The sequence below is a fragment of the Pseudorca crassidens genome, chromosome 5 (assembly GCF_039906515.1).
Source record: "Pseudorca crassidens isolate mPseCra1 chromosome 5, mPseCra1.hap1, whole genome shotgun sequence".
Lineage (NCBI taxonomy): Eukaryota > Metazoa > Chordata > Mammalia > Artiodactyla > Delphinidae > Pseudorca > Pseudorca crassidens.
In genome coordinates this window covers 66,096,787-66,116,367 of record NC_090300.1, presented here as the reverse complement: position 1 = coordinate 66,116,367, position 19,581 = coordinate 66,096,787, and the positions used below count along the sequence as shown (strand labels likewise).

At 39.1% G+C, this 19,581-nt stretch overlaps 1 protein-coding gene across 7 annotated transcripts in view; it reads right to left on the bottom strand.

The window, feature by feature from the left end:
* KLHL24 (kelch like family member 24) overlaps positions 1-19,365 on the bottom strand; it is a 39,367-nt gene extending 20,002 nt beyond the window's left edge. For 2 of the 7 annotated variants that reach the window (XM_067738198.1, XM_067738204.1), the window contains exons 1-4: positions 19,215-19,365; positions 14,302-14,432; positions 12,840-12,881; positions 8,092-9,072 (exon numbers count right to left, since the gene is read on the bottom strand). In XM_067738198.1, the coding sequence (XP_067594299.1) occupies positions 8,092-9,011 (920 nt within the window). In that variant the 5' untranslated portion in view covers positions 9,012-9,072; positions 12,840-12,881; positions 14,302-14,432; positions 19,215-19,365. Of the gene's footprint in view, positions 1-5,111; positions 5,204-8,091; positions 9,073-9,806; positions 9,880-12,839; positions 12,882-14,301; positions 14,433-19,214 lie in introns of those variants that run through there. The other 5 variants (XM_067738199.1, XM_067738202.1, XM_067738200.1 and 2 more) reach the window with 5 other exon arrangements.
* Between the last annotated feature and the right edge of the window lie 216 nt (positions 19,366-19,581).

The window sequence follows — 19,581 nt, the reverse complement described above, 5'->3', positions numbered from 1 at the left end:
AGTCCCTCTGCCGATGCAGGGGACACGGGTTCGTGCCCCGGTCCGGGAAGATCCCACATGCCGTGGAGCGGCTGGGCCCGTGAGCCATGGCCGCTGAGCCTGCGCGTCTGGAACCTGTGCTCCGCAACGGGAGAGGCCACAGCAGTGAGAGGCCCCCATACCGCAAAAAAAAAATAAAACAAACAAACAAACAATATCTTAAAAAAAAGGGGGGGTCAAAAGGTGATCCTGGCTAATAAGAAAAATAACAATATATTTAAAAAACACAAAAGGAAATGTTTCCATATAGTGGGAAGTTGGAAGGGAGAAGAGGGAGGTGTTAGTGACATAGTCTATTTACCATTCCAAGACTCAAAAATACCTGAAAACCAAGCCATCACACCAAAAACTGAACTTAAATAGAGATATGATACTTTAAGCCATAAAGAGAGCAAATGGCTCTCTAGTCTGCAGGATATGACAGTTAATAAACTTAATATATTAACTATATATCAAAAGAGGGGATTGGTCAGCCCTAGAAACAATAAGTAAATGAGTGAACAAATGAATGAAAGAGTAAATAATAATCACAGAGGCAAACATTTTCTGTGCCCATTCAAGTTATTGTCTAAAGGAAAAGAGAAACCTTAGCTAACTAGAACATTACTGGGTTTTTGGTAAGAATATTTTATGGTAGGTGAGACTTCCTCAAGCCATACTAGCTGAGAAGACTCTGGTTCTAAAGACCTACTAGATCCCTTTGTTTGGATTCTAAACAACCTTTTTGAAAACTTTGGTTTCTCAACTGGTAACCTGCACATAGTAAGAGAATATGCTGGAAAGGGTGACTTAAAATATCTAGTCTGTTTGACAGTTCCACTTCTTATTGCCAATACATGTATATAAACTAAAAGATAAATGAGTTAATCAGTCTCTCATAATTAACATTAAATCTGCCCCTAACAGTCTGATCTTACTGTATCAAAAAAAAAAAGTTTCTAAGCCTAGAGCAATCACTGGATTATGGTTCATCAATATAAACGAATATAAATGACCCCTTAAGAGGCTTATGCCAGCCATAAACCTAATGGCTTTCTAAACTCAGTAAGGACAGTTTCAGCTTGTGTGGTAAGGCTTTCCACCTGAAACTGCAACAGACAGAATGGGTTCTATAAAGAAATGGTTGTACTGAAAGATTCAAAATGTTTACTCTTAAAAATAAGCAATTATATAAGAATTTATTATCAGGAGCTGATCACAGATGTGATTATATAGCCACAAAGATGTTCATCTCACTTACTGGTAAAAAATCAGGAAGAGTTCAAATTTGGGTGGGATGGCTATGGTTCACTGTAGATTTCATGTCATGAAAACATGTTTACCATCTATTAAATAATAACAGCAAACTATGAAATAGATTACAACTTTGTAAAAGAAATAATAAATTCCTAGAGAATAAAAGGGAAGAATAAAGCCAAATGCCACAGTGCTACCTCTCGGAGATGGGAATATGGATATTATTTTTTATCTACAATTAACATAAATTACTCCACCCCCTCTTTTTGCCTCAAGTTAAGAAAGAAAAAAGGAGAAAACCCATACCTTTCTATTAATAGCCACTACTGGGTTGTCTGCTCTTACATATGGGACAAGCATTTCTGCTATCACTTTTCTGCTACATGATCCTGCTCCCAAGGCCACAGGTAACCGTTCAGAGAAGGCTGTCTAGCTGAATCAGAGATTATCTCTCCACATGAGATGGGAGACATTCAGTCTCTCTGAGTGACTGAACTTGTAATATAGAAACCAAATCCCATGAGTGGTCATATTCAACCAGACTAGTGAGAGAGAATGATGCAGACATGCAGAGAAAAGCAGAGGCAAGCGTGAAGAAGACACAGTTTGGTTTCTGATGGCTTTTCCGTAGCCTGTTCTAGTCTTCTTGGAAGTCCTGTTGAATTTCTGCCCTCAGGTTCTACAAGATAACGACTTCCTGGACCCTTTTAATACATATATCTGCCTTCTATGCTTACAGCTGGTGAGCTGGTTTCAATTACTTGCAATCAGAATTCTGATACACTAGAGTTCAATGAACTGCAGAAAAAAACAACCTACAAATGGTTTTCAAACTCAGGAAAAGAGGCTCAATCTTCCACATTAAAGAAAGGCAAATCAAAATTATGGGATATAAATTTTCACTTTCCAGAGTAGCAAAGATTTACAAAAACTAATAATACACTGTGCTGGGAAAGGAGTGAAGAAATAGGGACTTTCGTATTTTCAGATGAAGTATAAATTGGAAGTCAATTTTTACAATATCTACCAAAATTTAAAATGCACATAACCTCTGACTGAGCAATTCCACTTCTAGTAATTTATGTTATAAATTATCAGACATATGTATAAGAATATTCACTGAGCACTGTTTGCAATGAAAAAAATCTGGAAACAACCCAAATGTCCATCACCAAGAGATGGATTAAATAAATTATGGTATCCATAAATGTGATACTATACATCTCTTTAAAAAGAATGAATTTGAAATTTTCCATAATGAAGAGTAAAAAAAAAAAAGAATGAAGACCTATAAGTGCTAATATAGAACAACCTCCAAGATTTTTTTTCGGTACGCGGGCCTCTCACTGTTGTGGCCTCTCCCGTTGCAGAGCACAGGCTCCAGACGCGCAGGCTCAGCGGCCATGGCTCACGGGCCCAGCCGCTCCATGGCATGTGGGATCTTCCCGGACCAGGGCACGAACCCGTGTCCCCTGCATTGGCAGGCGGACTCCCAACCACTGCGCCACCAGGGAAGCCCAACTCCAAGATATTTTTAAGTGATTAAAAACAAGGTGCAGGAACTGTGAGAGAAGTACACTACGGTCTGTATAAAAAACAGTAGAGACATATGTGTACATACATACACACACACACACACACACACACACACACACACTTCTATATGCAAAGAATATTTCTAAAACGTTAAAAAATACTGGTAACAGGGAGATATCCTTTGGGATGAGAACTGATATATCAAGGGTCAAGTAGAGTGAGACTTAGGCATGTATACAGTACTTTTATGTAAAAATGAATTCAAAATAACAATGAACTAACATGTATAAAAATGGTAAATCATGCATCCGATGATATAGTAGATTATCAGTCTTAAAAGGGACTGGAACAAAAATTCAGAACACTCAGTTCTAAAATTTTATTTCTTAAAAAAAATCTTAACCTTAGTCTTCTCACTGATTTACTCAATAAGAACTTGAACCTTGTCCTCATTATGACAATCAGGTTCCTATTTTCATTATATAGTAACTGCTTATCAGACAAGAGGTAGTAGAAAGTATTAGAAGAGACATGTACTTAATTAACCAATTCCAAACTCAAAGTGATGAACTTATTAAATCTTAGCTATCTCTATTGTTTAATGGAGTGTGGCAGATATTTTTCCATAGTATGAACAATTTATACTTAAAATAAACCATTTGATAGCAAGCATTTCTGTCTCTCAAACCACATTTCCTATTCTATAACAGTATAGCTCAAATTTAAAATGTATTTTGATTATTCACAAAACCAGCAATAATTTTTATTAAGCATTTTTGTGTCAAATACTAGGTTATGCATTTTTCATATGACAGTTCTAGTCCTCACAACAATCTTACAAGGTAGATGGTATTATGCTTATTTTACAGATGAGGAAACTGACACATAGAGAAGTTAAAGTGCTTTGCCCAGCATCACAGAATTAACTAGTTATTAGAGCTAGGTTCTAGTCCAGAGGTCTATCTGATTCTGAAGCCAGTACTTTTGACACATCGTGGGGCTTGCACTATGTGTTTATTAAAAACACTATTATACATTAGTACAGAAATTTAAAGTTGTATAACATATATTAGTAAAAACAACTATTCCTAAGCTTTACTCCTTCTGTGATTGGTCTCCACTATTTCTTCTTTATATACCCAAGGTTTACAACTGGCAGTACCGATTATCAAAGTTTTCATGGTCTTATGTTCTATAGCCTCTTCCTAGAAACCTGCCATCACACTCCACTTCTAATATAATGTATCTTGGGTTTTTTTCTGCCATTTGAGACACATGGATGTATATAGGCAGACTATCCAGTATGGCTTGAGCTCTGGAAAATACTTGGCACACAATAAACACTAAAGAAATACTGGATGATGTGAAGAGTATAACCTAACTGCACAGTGGTGGGATGGGACTGTCACTACCCTAATCCAGAGCTGATCTTTGCCATCACTAATGGTGGAACAACCAGATACGCTGTGTCTCCCAACGTGATGCAATGTGATATATACATTACCTAGGATGAATTCTAATCAAAAATATTTAACTTGTCTCCATCGAGCTGAAGCTAACTTCCAGTTTCCAGGAAACAGCTAAATGCAGCTAAGTGACACCATAAGGAAGCAATCAGACTAATACAGAAGGTGGAATATTTTTCTGGTCAACTTGACCATGAACAAGTCAGAATCATAAAAAAGAAACTTTTGAAATAAAAGACTTCATGGAAATAACCAGGTGCAATAAGTAGTCCTGGACTGGATCCAGGTTCATTAAAGGACAGTTTGGAAAAGACTGGGGAAATATGAATATGGATTGGATATTAAATAATATGAAAGAATTATTCTTAACTTTGAGGTTAATTTTGCCTATGTTATTATTTTAAAGATGCATCTTCAAGTAAATATATATATTTTATATATGTATAACTATATGTATATAATTAAAAAAAAACATTGGCTGAATGACTGAACAAATGAAAAAGTCTGGGCTGGAGATATAGTTTTGATAGTCAATAGCAAGCATGGTAATCAAAACCATGAGAATAGATGAGATCATCTAGGAAAGTATCAAGGCAAGACGAAGAGAGATTAACCAAGGGAATATCAACATTTCAGACACTAGAAAAAGTGCTATCAAATTGAAAATGAGTAGCTAGAGAAGAGGACCATGAGGGAAATTGTACTCCTGAAGCTAATGGAAGAGAGTTTCAAGACAGATTAAAGCAATTAAAAATGTCAGATCCTAAACAGAGATCAAGGTGAATAAAGACTGAAAAGAGGCTAACAAATAACAAACAGAAGGTCACTGATGACCTGATTGAGAGGAGTTTCAGTAGACTGACTGGAGCAGAAGTCAGAGGAGTGAGCTGCGGTTGAAGAAGTGGAGGCATCACTCCTCTTACAAAGTTTGTAGCTTCTCAGAAAGATGAGAACCTGTATAAATAATACATATTGTTCAGATAAGGAAATTCGTAGTGATTAGTACTAACATGCAGTAACAGGTAAGTGGAAGACAGAATATAAAGGATAGAAGGTGATGGCAGAGTTGTAAAATAAAGGATTCCTCCAGATTCCTCACGTAATACATAAAATATAAGATTTACATAAAATAAATATCTGCTATTATATTTACAATAGTTTGCAAATTCAATAAAACTATAGTTTGATTTTTTTCCTGCTGGCCTCCTAAAGAAAAGTGATATCATAATCTTATATAGATGTGTTTCACTGTATGAAATGGATTGGTTCCCTTAAAAATTGGATCCCTTAAAATTGTAATTTTGTAAATCAAATAACTAAGAAAATCAGAAAATTCTCTAGTTATAACGTAAGGCTAATTACCTTTAGGCTGTACTCTGATTTCATTCCGGTCATATCTTTATAAACAAATAATTTTAATATAAATGACTTTTGATTCTACAACATATATTCCTTGGTCCCTATTCTAATCCTATGCAGATGGGAGATATGGGGGATAGATATTATTAACTCTATTTGACCCAAAACCATTCTGTCTGCCACAGGGGATTCTGTTTGTAAAAGTATACGATTCTACCCTTGGAAAGACCCTGTTTGCCCAGAAAAGTTCTGGAACAGTCCCAAAGCTGTTTAGCTTTCTTAAGTAATACATTTAAGAACCTTGGTCTGTCACATTCTCAGGCTCAGTCGAAGTCTCTTAACAGTCCTAAATGGAAGAACTTAAAAAAAATCATCAGTATATTTTATAGAATAAAACTGCAGTTTTTGTTCTTTGTTAAAAGACTAGGAGTAAAGTATTTTATATTTCTTTTTTTTAAATTTGTTTTATTTTTTTGGCTGCGTTGGGTCTTCGTCGCTGCGTGCAGGCTTTCTCTAATTGCGGCAAATGGGGGCTACTCTTCGTTGCGGAGCACAGGCTCTAGGCACGTGGGCTTCAGTAGTTGTGGTGCACAGGCTCAGTATTTGTGGCTCACGGGCTCTAGAGTGCAGGCTCAGTAGTTGTGGCTCACGGGCTTAGTCGCTCCACAGCATGTGGGTTCTTCCCAGACCAGGGGTCAAACCCGTGTACCCTGCATTGGCAGGCGGATTCTTAACCACTGCATCACTAGGGAAGTCCTTATATTTCTTTCTTATAAAACAATTACTTTTAACTAAAGTAGCCTGAGTTTGAAGAGAAAATGCACTCTAACCCTAATACGAAGAAATATTACGTTAATTTTTTTAAAAAAATAAATTTATTTATTTTTGGCTGTGTTGGGTCTTCGTTTCTGTGCGAGGGCTTTCTCCAGTTGCGGCGAGTGGGGGCCACTCTTCATTGCAGTGTGCGGGCCTCTCACTGTCGCGGCCTCTACCGTTGTGGAGCACAGGCTCCAGACGCGCAGGCTCAGTACTTGTGGCTCACGGGCTTAGCTGCTCCACGGCATGTGGGATCTTCCCAGACCAGGGCTCGAACCCGTGTCCCCTGCATTGGCAGGCAGACTCCCAACCACTGCGCCACCAGGGAAGCCCCTACGTTAATTTTTGTAATAATAGTTACTCAATATTGTATCCAATTTATAAAGAAGTTCAGACTGTAAAGTACTGGGAGTTTTCTTAAAGTGGGTCAGACCAACACTACACTATATAAATAATAATGGCCAATAATTTTTAAAGCACTTCCTATGTACCACTTTCTATGCTGAGAAGCTTAAGGATTACTGCATTAAATAGTTTCAATGGCAAAACCTGTGAAGTAAGCACCATTTATCATAATTTTCATTTTACATATGAAGAAACAGATTAAATATTGCTATATCCAAACTAGTGTAGATTTTAAAGACATGTTATCTCACAGTATGCTGAATTTTAATTAAAAACATGCTATCTCACAATATGCTGAATTTTAATCACATGCCAAAAAGAATGATAATCAAAATCAATGCCAAAAATGTGGTTTGAGAGCTACGCTATAGTAAATTTATAGAAAAAGTGGAGGTGGTATGGGAAAATAAACATCAGTTTCACACAATGTGAATATATTTAACACTATTAAACAGTACACTTAAAAATGGTTAGGATGGTAAATTTTATGTTATGTGTTTTTTACCAAACACACCAAAAAAGTTAGCTTTGTTAGAAAAATATTTAAAAGATTCTTTACTATAATATTTCTCACAATAGCCAATTTTGGCTTATTCACAGTAAAACACGTTTAATACTATTCCTTCCCTTATTAAGGCATAGAGATTATTTTTCTACAATTTATGAATTAAAATCTATAGGTGTTTCAAATCTAGTAACTGTGGCAATGAGAAAAGATCTGAAGCCTTGGTTTTACATCTGAGAACCCCCTCAATCTATATTAGCTTACTTACTTCACCTCTATATTTCATGCTATCTGTTAGGAAAACGGTTAGTCTGTGAATATACAAATTGTTTTTTATAAGTAGAGGCAGTCCAACAGAGTCTAACAAAGTCTAGCTACCTTACATCCAAAGATCTTTAGGGGAAAAAAAAGTGGAATAAATTTGTTACCCTACAAAGGTTAAGAGAAATTAAATATGTTGAAACATACATAGCTGCAAAGACCCTCTGCAGTGCCATCTCGTAGCTCAGAATAACAGTAACGAAAAATGCTATTGTTGAATCTAGTCTTCACTGGGAGAGAAATTCTAATGATTTGTAATCCAAAACAAATCTCAAATTATATAAAGCAACATGCAGATGATACATATAAATGACTACACTGAGATTACACTCAGGAAGTTTTAAAATATTTTAAAAACAAAAATTTTTGTTAATTATATTGTAGTTAATATGTAAACAGTCTTCTTACCTGCGTGGCCTTGTCCTTGGGGACATCATTTCATTCCCAAGTATGTGGTACCGTCTTGCTTCATGCAACAGCTGATAACACTCAGGAGAATTCTGGATCAGTTGGTCCACCTCAACTGTCTGAACAAAGTAGTTGGGATGCAACAGCGGGAGTCTCACATGTGTCAGGAGCTCATGTAACAGTGGTCTTCTCAGATCAACAGCACGATAGACCCAACGCATGACGGCTTCAAAAACCATCTCCTCTTTGCCAATGACAAGTTCATCACTACAAATATAATCAATAAGTTCATCTTTGTCAAGCTCAAGAAATTCTTCATGCTGGGACACATCCTCAAAAGTCTGTAATGCAAAATGCTTGCATTTTGTGAAGAGTGTTTTGAGGGAATGGGTATCAGCAAAGCGCTGGATTCCTAAGCAATTGCAAGGATCAAGTTGCTCCTCCAAGAACTTGGCACATGCATCACGGAGAACACTAATCTGAAAAAGGCTTGATGTTTCAAAGAGATACTGTACATTCTCTGTAGTGATCTTCACTTTTCCAGTATAAACATACTGCAAAAAACATTCCATAGCTTCAGCTAAAATACCATTGATCTCAACCAACATTTCTCGGCTTTCCCTGTGGTCATTACAAAACATAGCTCTGAAGTAGCTACTACAGGCTGAGAGAACAGCTCTATGGCAAGGAAATTCTTTTCCTTCCACACAAATGATAACATCTGTGAACAAACGACTATCTCGGAATTCATTAAATATCTGGAGTATGTTTTCAGCATGGGATGATCCTGAAGAGAAGTCAAAAAACTCACGGCCTGTCAGAGATTTAGGGTCCATTTCAAAAACTTTACGCTTTGTTGCTGGTGAATCACGCACTCCGAGATCCTCTCTGTTTAGTCTTCGTCCCAATATTAGTACCATTGTTACATCAGTTGACTATATAATTGTTGAGAAATAACTGTTAAGGATCTTCCTTATGTGGCTAAAAGTAAAAAAAATTAACCCATTTCAATATGTAGAAAGTTCAGTACTCAACTGACATTTCATTTTGATGTAAACACTACAATAAAATTACACAATCAATATATTTCATACAGGCTTTAGAGCACTATATCTCATTTTAATAAAAACTGATAAATAAAAATTTATACAATTAGAACATTAGGGGTAATTTGCAATAGTAGTCCTTAAACCCCTCCAGTTGAAAAGATGCTATGTAAGTTGTGAATTACTAATAACCTTCTGTTTCCCTTTTACACAACTGGGTTTCAGTTACTGAATGTAGAGTTAAGTCAGAATGCTGTAAGACACAGAACTTGAGTACATTCAAACCCTAATATAAATGTTTATTATTTTAACATAGTGCTGCTAAGAAGAATTCAGCTATATCTATCAATGGCCTTTAAAAATATGTATGTTGTTTGAACAGTAAGTAGATAGATTGCTTTCTAGCAATCTATCCTAAGGAAATAATCAGGATTATACGGAAAGATTTATCTATAGTTGTTCAATGCTGTATTAATAGAAAATACTTAAAACAACCTAAGTACCCTACAATAGCGGATTAGTTAAACCATAGTACATATTAAGGATGGAACACAGTCCCTGCAGCCATTAAAAACTATATAGACTATTTAATGACATGGGGAAGCATTAACCAGGTAGTAAGTAAAAAGCAGATATCAAAACATATGCAAAAGGGTATAAATACACTACCAAATGTAAAACAGATAGGTAGTGGGAAGCAGCCGCATAGCACAGGGAGATCAGCTCGGTGCTGTGTGTCCACCTAGAGGGGTGGGATAGGGAGGGTGGGAGGGAGACACAAGAGGGAGGAGATATGGGGATATATGTATATGTATAGCTGATTCATTTTGTCATACAGCAGAAACTAACACACCATTGTAAAGCAATCATACTCCAATAAAGATGTTAAAAAAAAAACTGAAGCAAGAGTTAGAGCTGGACTAGGGGTATCTGATAAGAATTTTTCTCAGATTCTCCCCATTCTAGGTAGGTCTCTAAGAATTTTTATCTAAAGCAGCTGGGAGACTTATGAAGCTCTCTGTATGCTACGTAGGCACAAATTATAGTATAGATGTATGTATGTATAAATGTTTTTACTGCTGGAAAAGGAAAAAAAATACACAAAAAACATACAAACAAAAAACATATGCAAAGAGGGGTGCAGTGGATAAGACTCTGCACTCCCAATACAGGGGTCCCGGGTTCGATCACTGGTCAGGGAACTAGATCCCATATGCATGTCGCAACTAAGGAGCCGACATGCTGCAACCAAGAAGCTGGTGAGCCGCAACTAAGGAGTCCATGTGCCACAACTAAGGAGCCCACCTGCCACAACCAAATAAATAAATATTTTTAAAAATACGCAAAGAAAATAAAAAAATTTAAGTATCATTACATCTAGGCATAGAAAAAAGGAGGCACGTATGTCAAATGATAAGTATTTATTTATCTTCTGTCTGCCTCTATTTTACCCAAAATCTGCACTATAATTATATAGTACTGGGTTTTTAGATTTTTTTAAATGTATGTTATTTATGCCCTGCTCCCTTTCACTGATAAGAAACATACTCAAATCTCCCTCAAAAACGGCTCTGAATAGGTAACTGATGGATTGAGGCACTGGACTATAGCTATCAATTCTCTTAAATTTTGATTTTTAAGGTGGTTCTTCTACTCCTACTCTCTTTTCACAAATCTCTATAAGTTGATATGTGATCCAAAGTGTTATTTGTAATTGGCTTCTACCTCCATACATTTAAAAAATATATAAATTTATTTATATTTAATTTTGGCTGCATTGGGTCTTCATTGCTGTGCGCGGGCTTTCTCTAATCGCGGCGAGCGGGGGCTACTCTTTGTTGCAGTGTGCAGGCTTCTCATTGTGGTGGCTTCTCTTGTTGAGGAGCACGGGCTCTAGGCACATGGGCTTCAGTAGTTGTGGTGTGTGGGCTCAGCAGTTGTGGCTCATGGGCTCTAGAGCACAGGCTCAGTAGTTGTGGCACATGGGCTTAGTTGCTCTGTGGCATGTGGGATCTTCCCAGACCAGGGCTCGAACCCGTGTCCCCTGCATTGGCAGGCGGATTCTTAACCACTGTGCCACCAGGAAAGCCCCCATACATTTTTGCTTTCTCAAAGTTTAAATGAAAATGTGTTCAGAATGCAAAACAAAATAACATACTGCAAGTACTAAGAATTTCCCTTTGGCTAAAAGTGACAAGTAGGAAAACATAAATGAAAAGACACTCTGCTTTCTGTATCCAATAATTTTACTGTATCTGGTATTTGTTATCTGGTATCTTATTGTATCTGTATCTGATAAATTTGGGGATAGCATATTGAGTGAGTTGGATTACTATAAGGCTGATTAAAATTTTATATAAGTTAAAGGTCTTTTTATGCTATTTTCTGCCCCTGAATTCTCACGGCTATTTTCTTTGATTGTTGACTGCCAAGAGGTCTTCCACTGCTTTACCAGAAAATCCTGAATTAGAATAGCTATAAAATCACCTGGTATTAAATGCATTCAACAGCAACAAGATACTTGTCTACTGCTTTGTATGTAAAAGAGACTATCTCATAGATCTGGGCTATTTCCTTCCAAGAAGCTTCTGTGTGGCTTTTTGGACAGCCTCACTTTCTCTGGACTTTCTGAGAACTCTTCCATGAACTAGTCCACAACAGCACGAAATATAAACTCTTTGTATTGATGACACACTAAATGATTTATGCAATTGTGTCTTAGGAATATGAGATGCATTTCAGAGTGTATCCTTTGGGCTTCCAGATGTAATTCAGTAGACTTTAAAATTAGACTGAATTCTTCTAAAAATTTAGCAAATATCAAAGCATCATTATTCCCATCAGGAAAAAGTAGTAAATAAGTAGGCAAAACATGACGACAATGTTTGTTCCCGAGAAATATAATGACTGAAAATAATACCTACATAAGTTAGTGGATGCAAGGGTGACTGGACTCTCAATGACTGACTGCCAAAGACACATAATTTGTCTAGAAAAGGTAGTATCCCTTTCTTTCTCTCATTTCTTTCAGGAGCTTTATTCTTGGAACTAAACTCTCACTTGAAAGGAAGAATTTTAAGAGAAAGATTCTTCTGGTTAAGAGTACTCTAGAGTTTATTTCCAACTACAGAACTCATAAATGTTGTAGACCTAGTTTCAGATTGCTAGGTAGATTTAAAAATTACCTGTTTTTGGCCTATGTCCCAGAAAAATGAAGGGAGATAACTTATTTTAGTGTCTTTTGGACTGGAGAAATGGTAGAATAGGGACTGAGGATATTCGGAAGGAGTAGAAAGGAGTGTGTAAACAGTTTATCTGGGGGCTTCCCTGGTGGCACAGTGGTTAAGAAGCCGCCTGCCAATGCAGGGGACATGGGTTGGGTTTGAGCCCTGTTCCGGGAAGATCCCTCATGCCACGGAGCAACTAAGCCCATGAGCCACAACCACTGAGCCTGCGCTCTCAACTAGAGAAAGCCCGCATGCAGCAACGAAGACCCAACACATCCAAAAATAAATAAATTTATTTAAAAAAAAAAAGTTTATTTGGTAACAGAAAAGTCTGTGATGCTGCCTTCCTATCTGATCTTGAGGATAGAATTGTTCCCTGTTACTCTGATGGTCTGTGACCCCTGGTTGAAGGAAAATGATTTACATTTTCTAATAACAATGCTTAGAGAGTTTATAAACGTTATAAATATAATACCTTTTTAGCATTTGCTTGATCAAAGCCCCAGTTTTTCCACACCTAAAATAAATGGAAAACAGCAACACATAAATCAGATAGTAATCACTTTGTGTATAATTGGTGTTATTTACTAATATGTTGAAAGAAGGTTTTAGTAGATTTCAGTTTGTGACTGGAAGTTAACTTCTGCATAGGAAAACCAATCCTGAATAATCCTTAAAGCAAATTAATAACTTTATGCTATATCTAAAATAGTTTCCTTATTTATCAACTTCCTTACTTGACAATTTTATCCTGCAGTAAGGTTTCTTGAGTGAAAGATGAGTAAACAAATATTCATGTCAACATCAAGCTAACGGTGGAATTGAGATGAGGAAACATATCCTATGATAACTCTGCACTGGATATTTGAAGAATGTCTGGTAACTAATGTTTCATCTGAGTTTGGGGTCATTAAATAATTCTGAGTTGGTCTATCAATACTACCCAAAGCAAACAGTTTAGTCATTATATATTTTATATAACTATGAAAGCAATGACAAAATCTCAAGTATTCTGGGTAATTCAGGAAAAAACATTTCAATTTTTAATTCTTAGTTATCTAGATTATCCATATAGATCACCATGCTTATCAAGTAATTATGTTAAATCTTTTAGTATATAAATGCATATTTCTTCTGCTTTTTTGATCCTTATAGACTTTAGTACCTGTAGAAACCAACAAATTCAGCACAATTTTTCATTGTTGTTGGAAGGGGAAGAGAGGAATGCTTAAGAGAGAATACTGGAACCTTGAACTGTACACAGAATACCAACAGTATTTAAGCACAAGTGATTCTGGTTTCTGGCCTAGATATCTATAAATAGAACTCATAAATTCTTAACAAGTTTAGACAAATTCAAAAGTGGATCCAGAAAACCAAGATATGGACTACTGATTTTTTTCTACATGTATACACAAACACACATCTCTATACCCTGATTATTGTTTGATTGCGAAGTGAATGTTATCTTGCTTGTTTCCTTATTTGCAAAAGTCAATCTAACTTGTGTATATCTTGGTAAAGAATATTTCAACTTGGTCAAATTAGGGGACTGTTAGTCCTAGCTAAGTAAGTTTTTCCCCCAATAAGACAATAAGATCCTGAGCCAATGTAGGGATTCAAGTCAATTCAAGAAACAATTCTAGAAAGCCTACCCCCTGTCTGCCACTGGGGTGGTGAATATTGGATTCAGATCCAATTTTAGATGCTGTGGGGTTGGTTAAGATTAGAATCAAACAAGAACTCAAAGATTGATACTACAATAGATTCAAATTCTCAGTGTTTCTCTAGCAGAAAACACAAATTGTTTTTCTGCTGGAGTGCAAATGGGAATACATTCTCTCATGACTGATCTAGTCTAGAATTATACCTTAAGGAGTAGAAGGGCAAGGCAACTCACCCGGGCATTTTCTGCAGGGTTTTTAGGTAATACTTACCAACCTAATCAGTAAGGGCTAGGGACCAAGGAGGTCAGTGTAGGAGGTCCAAAGGTGTTATATAGTATCAGAATTGATTTTAGAGTGTAGAACTGCAATCAAGCTTATTTTTCCTTTAGCATGCAGGACCCCTATACAAAGAAACAAGTTACTATTAGCCTTAAGATAGCATGGATTAGTGAGGGGTTTACAAAGACTAATAAACACCAGATGGTAAAGGAAACTAACAACATTTTGACTAACATGGTCCCTGCAACTTGCAGTAATGAATTGCTACATGCTATGCTCCACACTACTACTCCATTTTCTCAAATTGAACTTTGAATGAAGAACAACATAGCAGAAACAGCAAAATTACTAAAGAATTAAGAGTTTTATCTTTAAAGATATACAGTAACTCAACAGAAGGAAAGTCAGAAAACACTGTAACATAGTAAATCTATTATTTAAAAATAACTAGGAAATATTTAACATGGAAGTATCTGAAACCAGGCAGTTTTTTTCACCACATTTTCTCAAACGCTAATTTATTTGAACCATTCTATTTAATGACCACTTTTTAAAAGTTGTAAATTTATACTCTTCAATTTAAACCTTTACTCTTGGAGTAGTGGTTCCTGAACCAAATTTTACAAATGCAACACCTAAAGTCCAGTCTTCAAGCTGTTATTTTCAACATTTCTCTTTTTCTTAATGAAACCACCAATAACATACTTACTCACCATAAGATATCAGAAACCAAAAAAAACCCTTAAATTTCTTTGTCTAGAATTATAGCAAGTGATTATCCCTTGTTTACATGAACCTGAAATAGTCAATACATTATTACTTTGATTAATGAGAGAAAGAGAAATAAGAGGTATCTGATGATGAAAAATTCAGGAGTTCTTAAGCAATGTGTCAGACTAAACAATTATGGTTCTATAACTGAAAAAAGAATACTGTCTTCTCCCAAATCACAGAACAAAAAAATTGAACTTATCCATTCACTGTTTCGCTCCCTTGCTTTAAAACTTTTGGCTACTAATATTCCCCAACCCCCAAAGGAAGGAAAAAAAATTGTTAATCATCATACTTGATATAAAGCTGTCCTACTGAACCTACTTGACATGTAAACTTAATGTCCTTGGTTTTATCTTGCTAGAAGATATCTAATGCATTGTTTTATTTTAAAATCTTAAGACCTGTAGATATATAGTTATCTTTTCTTTTAGCGAAATTGTTTTTGGGGGCTTCCCTGGTGATTCAGTGGTTAAGAATCCACCTGCCAATGCAGGGGACACGGGTTCGAGCCCTGGTCCGGGAAGATCCCACATGTCGCAGAGCAACTAAGCCCATGTGCCACAACTACTGAACCTGTGCTCTAGAGCCCGCGAGCCACAACTACTGAAGTCCACGTGCCACAACTACTGAAGCCCGCACACCTAGAGCCTGTGCTCCGCAATGTGAAGCCACCGCAATGAGAAGCCTGAGCATGGCAACGAAGAGTAGCCCCCGCTTGCCGCGACTAGAGAAAGCCCGCGCGCAGCAACGAAGACCCAACGCAGCCAAAAATAAAAATAAACAAAATAAATAATTTTTTTTTAAAATTGTTTTTGGTTCTCTTATTAGAATTAATTAAATCTGCAAGGACATGACCCAGTACTCTGCCACTTGAACAAGTTTGAGATCCAACATTTTTCGTGACCTCTCTATGGATAAAAGCACTTTGAAGTCAGTGATTTTTATTTACCTTAGTGGTGATACAAATTATTTACAGAAGTAAGTTTTAGAAAGCACTGAGTAAAGAGCAAAGCCTAATAACTTTTATACATCAATTTAGCAGACTTTAAGATGTGCCAAATGCTGAAATATTGTAGCCCCTGGGTGATGAATTTAGGCAGAGTGACAAACTTTAATTTAAAAAAGCTAGTTTAGCTATTGTTTGTTTGTTTGTTTTTTGCGGTACGCGGGCCTCTCACTGTTGTGGCCTCTCCCATTGCGGAGCACAGGCTCCAGACGCGCAGGGTCAGCGGCTATGGCTCACGGGCCCAGCCGCTCCGCGGCATGCCGGATCCTCCCGGACCGGGGCACGAACCCGTGTCCCCTGCATCGGCAGGCGGTCTCCCAACCACTGCGCCACCAGGGAAGCCCCTAACTATTGTTTTTAATAGGAGAAAGAATAGAGTTTTAAAATATCAACAGTTGTTAAATGGCCACATACTCTTTGTTTCAGTCACAACAGAAATAGAATCATACAAAATATATATGCTTATATATTTCATATACTTATGAGGATATACTAGGATATTTTATTTACATTTTTTATACAATCCATACCTAAATATTTATTGAAAAAGGGTGTCCCAAATTCCTAGGTAAGAAAAAAGTACATACAGGGACTTCTCTGGTGGTCCAGTGGTTAAGACTCTGCGCTCCCAATGCAGGGGGCCAGATTTCGATCCCTGGTCAGGAAACGAGATCCCGCATGCTGCAACTAAGAGATCCCCCCCGTGCTGCAACTAAGACCTGGTGCAGCCAAATAAATAAATATTTTTTTAAAAAAGGAGTATATACAAAAAAATAACTGCAGTCCCTCATTTAATGAATAGTATTTGTTTTTCACAGGCTTGACCTTTGGGTTTTAATAAAATGGCAGAAAAACAAAGAAACTAATACAAAGTTTTCTGAAAAAGCATTAAGGTTTTAGCAACTTGGACAAAAGCCAAGAAAGTTTAAATTAAAGCTGATAGTAAACCCCAACTCAGAATATTATTTCTTCTTCCTGTTTAGAGACTAAACAGGCTTTGTCTGGATAAGCAGGCTTTGTCTGGATAAGCAGGCTTATGAGTGGTGGTTTTATTTTTTACAAAGGTTAGAGGTTTGCAACTTGTACTTATTTAGAAATGTTAAATGCCTTCAATGCACAAGCGATGAGGCAGTTCAGGATCACAGAAGCTGCTCCTTCGGGCATAGTCATCCCAACTTGAATTTTAAAAATAAATTAAGAATGCATACAATGAGAACTGTTCATAGTCAATTCCTGCTTCACTCAGGGCGCTCAATCTACCTCCTACAGAAATGCACTGTCTTGGGTGAATTCCTACAGATTTATAGGAAAATAAAATCTGATAAAACCCAAGTTACCTATTAAATCACAGATTAGGAAAACCGCATCTTCAACACACTGTGGCTAAAATGATTGTTCTTGTAGATTTTATTACTGTCATCATAGAAGAGTGAGCTATAATCCCCCAAACAAGGAAACAACTCATCTAAACCGGGGTATAGAAGAATCTTAACTTTTTTGGGGGGGCGGGGGGGAGGATATCCTCAAGTTATTTTTTTAAAAAATAGAATTCTAATTTTACATCTTAGTCGACAGCAAGCAGATTTTTCATCTATTTTACGTATTTGACAAAAACCAACCTCGCCGGTGGACATAAACAGTCTGTAGCTGCAAATACTAAGAGATGATTTTTAAAAAGCTGTTCAAGAGAGCAAGTGATTAATCATTAAAATCCACTAACATTAACTGCGAAAGCTCGCTGCCTCAGGAGTGACTGTGAGGCACTCTAAAATGTGGCTTTACGGTCCTTATTTAGCTATTTAAACCCTGTTTACAGAACAGGCAGGAACTAATTCGCCTGATGGCTTTCTTCCCACCATCTGGGTAGACAGAGCGACAGGAGTTAAAGAGGGATAATTTTCCGGTCCTCCGCGGGCCCCAGAACAGGCTCAGGCAGAAGCCGCGGCAGCCACCAAAGGATAGCGGGTCAGCTGGGCTTAGCTCCCGAGTCCCCCGGCTCGGCAGCGCGCGCCGCCAGATGCTCCGCTCGGGTCGCAGCTGCACAAGAGGCGAGCGCGCGCTCTCGCGTGTCCTCCAGATCACCTTCAAGGGGGCGGGGAAGAACTGCCTGGGCAAGTCCACCTCGCGACAAGACACCCACCAATAAACACTCGGAACTCGCCCAGTCGTTCCGCCCGAAAGCACCCGCAGGGCCCCAATCCCCGCCGCGTTAACAGTCTTCGCCCCGAGTGTCCAGAACCTGGGGGCGGGGCCATTAGGAACTAAATTAAGAAACCGAGGCCTGGAGTGGTGGGAAGGGGAGATTAGGCGGGGACTCCGCCGGCGGAACGCCCGCTCCCCCGCCCGCGCCCACTTCCGGGGGACCTTCTTTCTAGGGCCCGGCTCCCGGAACGGGCCCCCAGGCGAGCGGTGGTAAACAAAGGCTCGCTGGCGGTGAGGGCGGGGGTAACGGTCAGGTGACGGCGCCGAGCACATTTCGCAACTGCTTTAATGGGGATTCTCTAGCCTGCAGCCCTGGGACCTAACTTGACCCTAACAGTCCTCCCTGTTAGGATCAAACTGTCGCCCCCACCAAGCGGGAAGGTTTGATTTCAGACCTTCGCATTCTCAGCGCTACCTTCGATTAAAAAAGCGACGTTCCGTTCGAAGCCCATCGGCAAAATGCGGGACCCCTCTCCCCAGCCCTGTCCGCCAGCTGCTCCCCGTCCCCCAGGGTGACTCGCACCTGCTACCCCCCCGCCCCGGCGGCCATGCCCCTCCCAACCCGCCCCCGGCGGGTGCGCCAGCAGCGCCGCGGTTCCGGGGCGGTAGTGTCAGGAGTTGGGGGTGCCCTTCCTTTCAGAGTGTGGTTGCGGAACCGGGGCTGACAACCCCCAGCGGAGCCCCGGAGACCTCTCTCCCCAAACAGGGGCCCTGCAGCCCCACCCGCAATCTCTCCTCGGACCCCTCCTCTGGCTCCGAGAGGCCGACCGCCGCAGGCTTCCCTCCTGCAGACATCCCCGTGGTCAAGACCTCGGCCGCCCCTCCGCCCCCGGCTCTGGCCGGTTCCTCGCCTTTCGGCCGGTCCCGGAGCTGTCATCCCCAGGTACCTCTCAGCGAAGGCTGGAGGCGGCCCCCGCCGTACCTTAGCTTCCGGCGGCGAAGCGCTGTCTCCTGCGCCGGCGTCTCCTCGAGCCACCAGTCCCTCCGCACCTCACAACAAAGGAAACATGTGACCGCCCGGGCCAAAACACTGAGCGTCACGCAACCCTGGCCAATCCGAGTGGGCGCCCCCCGCCCCGGGAGACCCTGGGAGTTGTAGTTCCTATTCCGGGGGGGGGGGTGGCCGCCCCGGCAGCTTGGATTTCCCGCTATAGGGCGGGTGTCGGACGTGGGGCTTGAGATCCAATCCAAGGGCTATTGACTCGGAAACAGTTTTAGGTAGAGATAGGTTAAGAAACTGCATCCGTGTTAGGAGCCTAGTGGGAAACCTCAGTCGGATGTTTATTGCC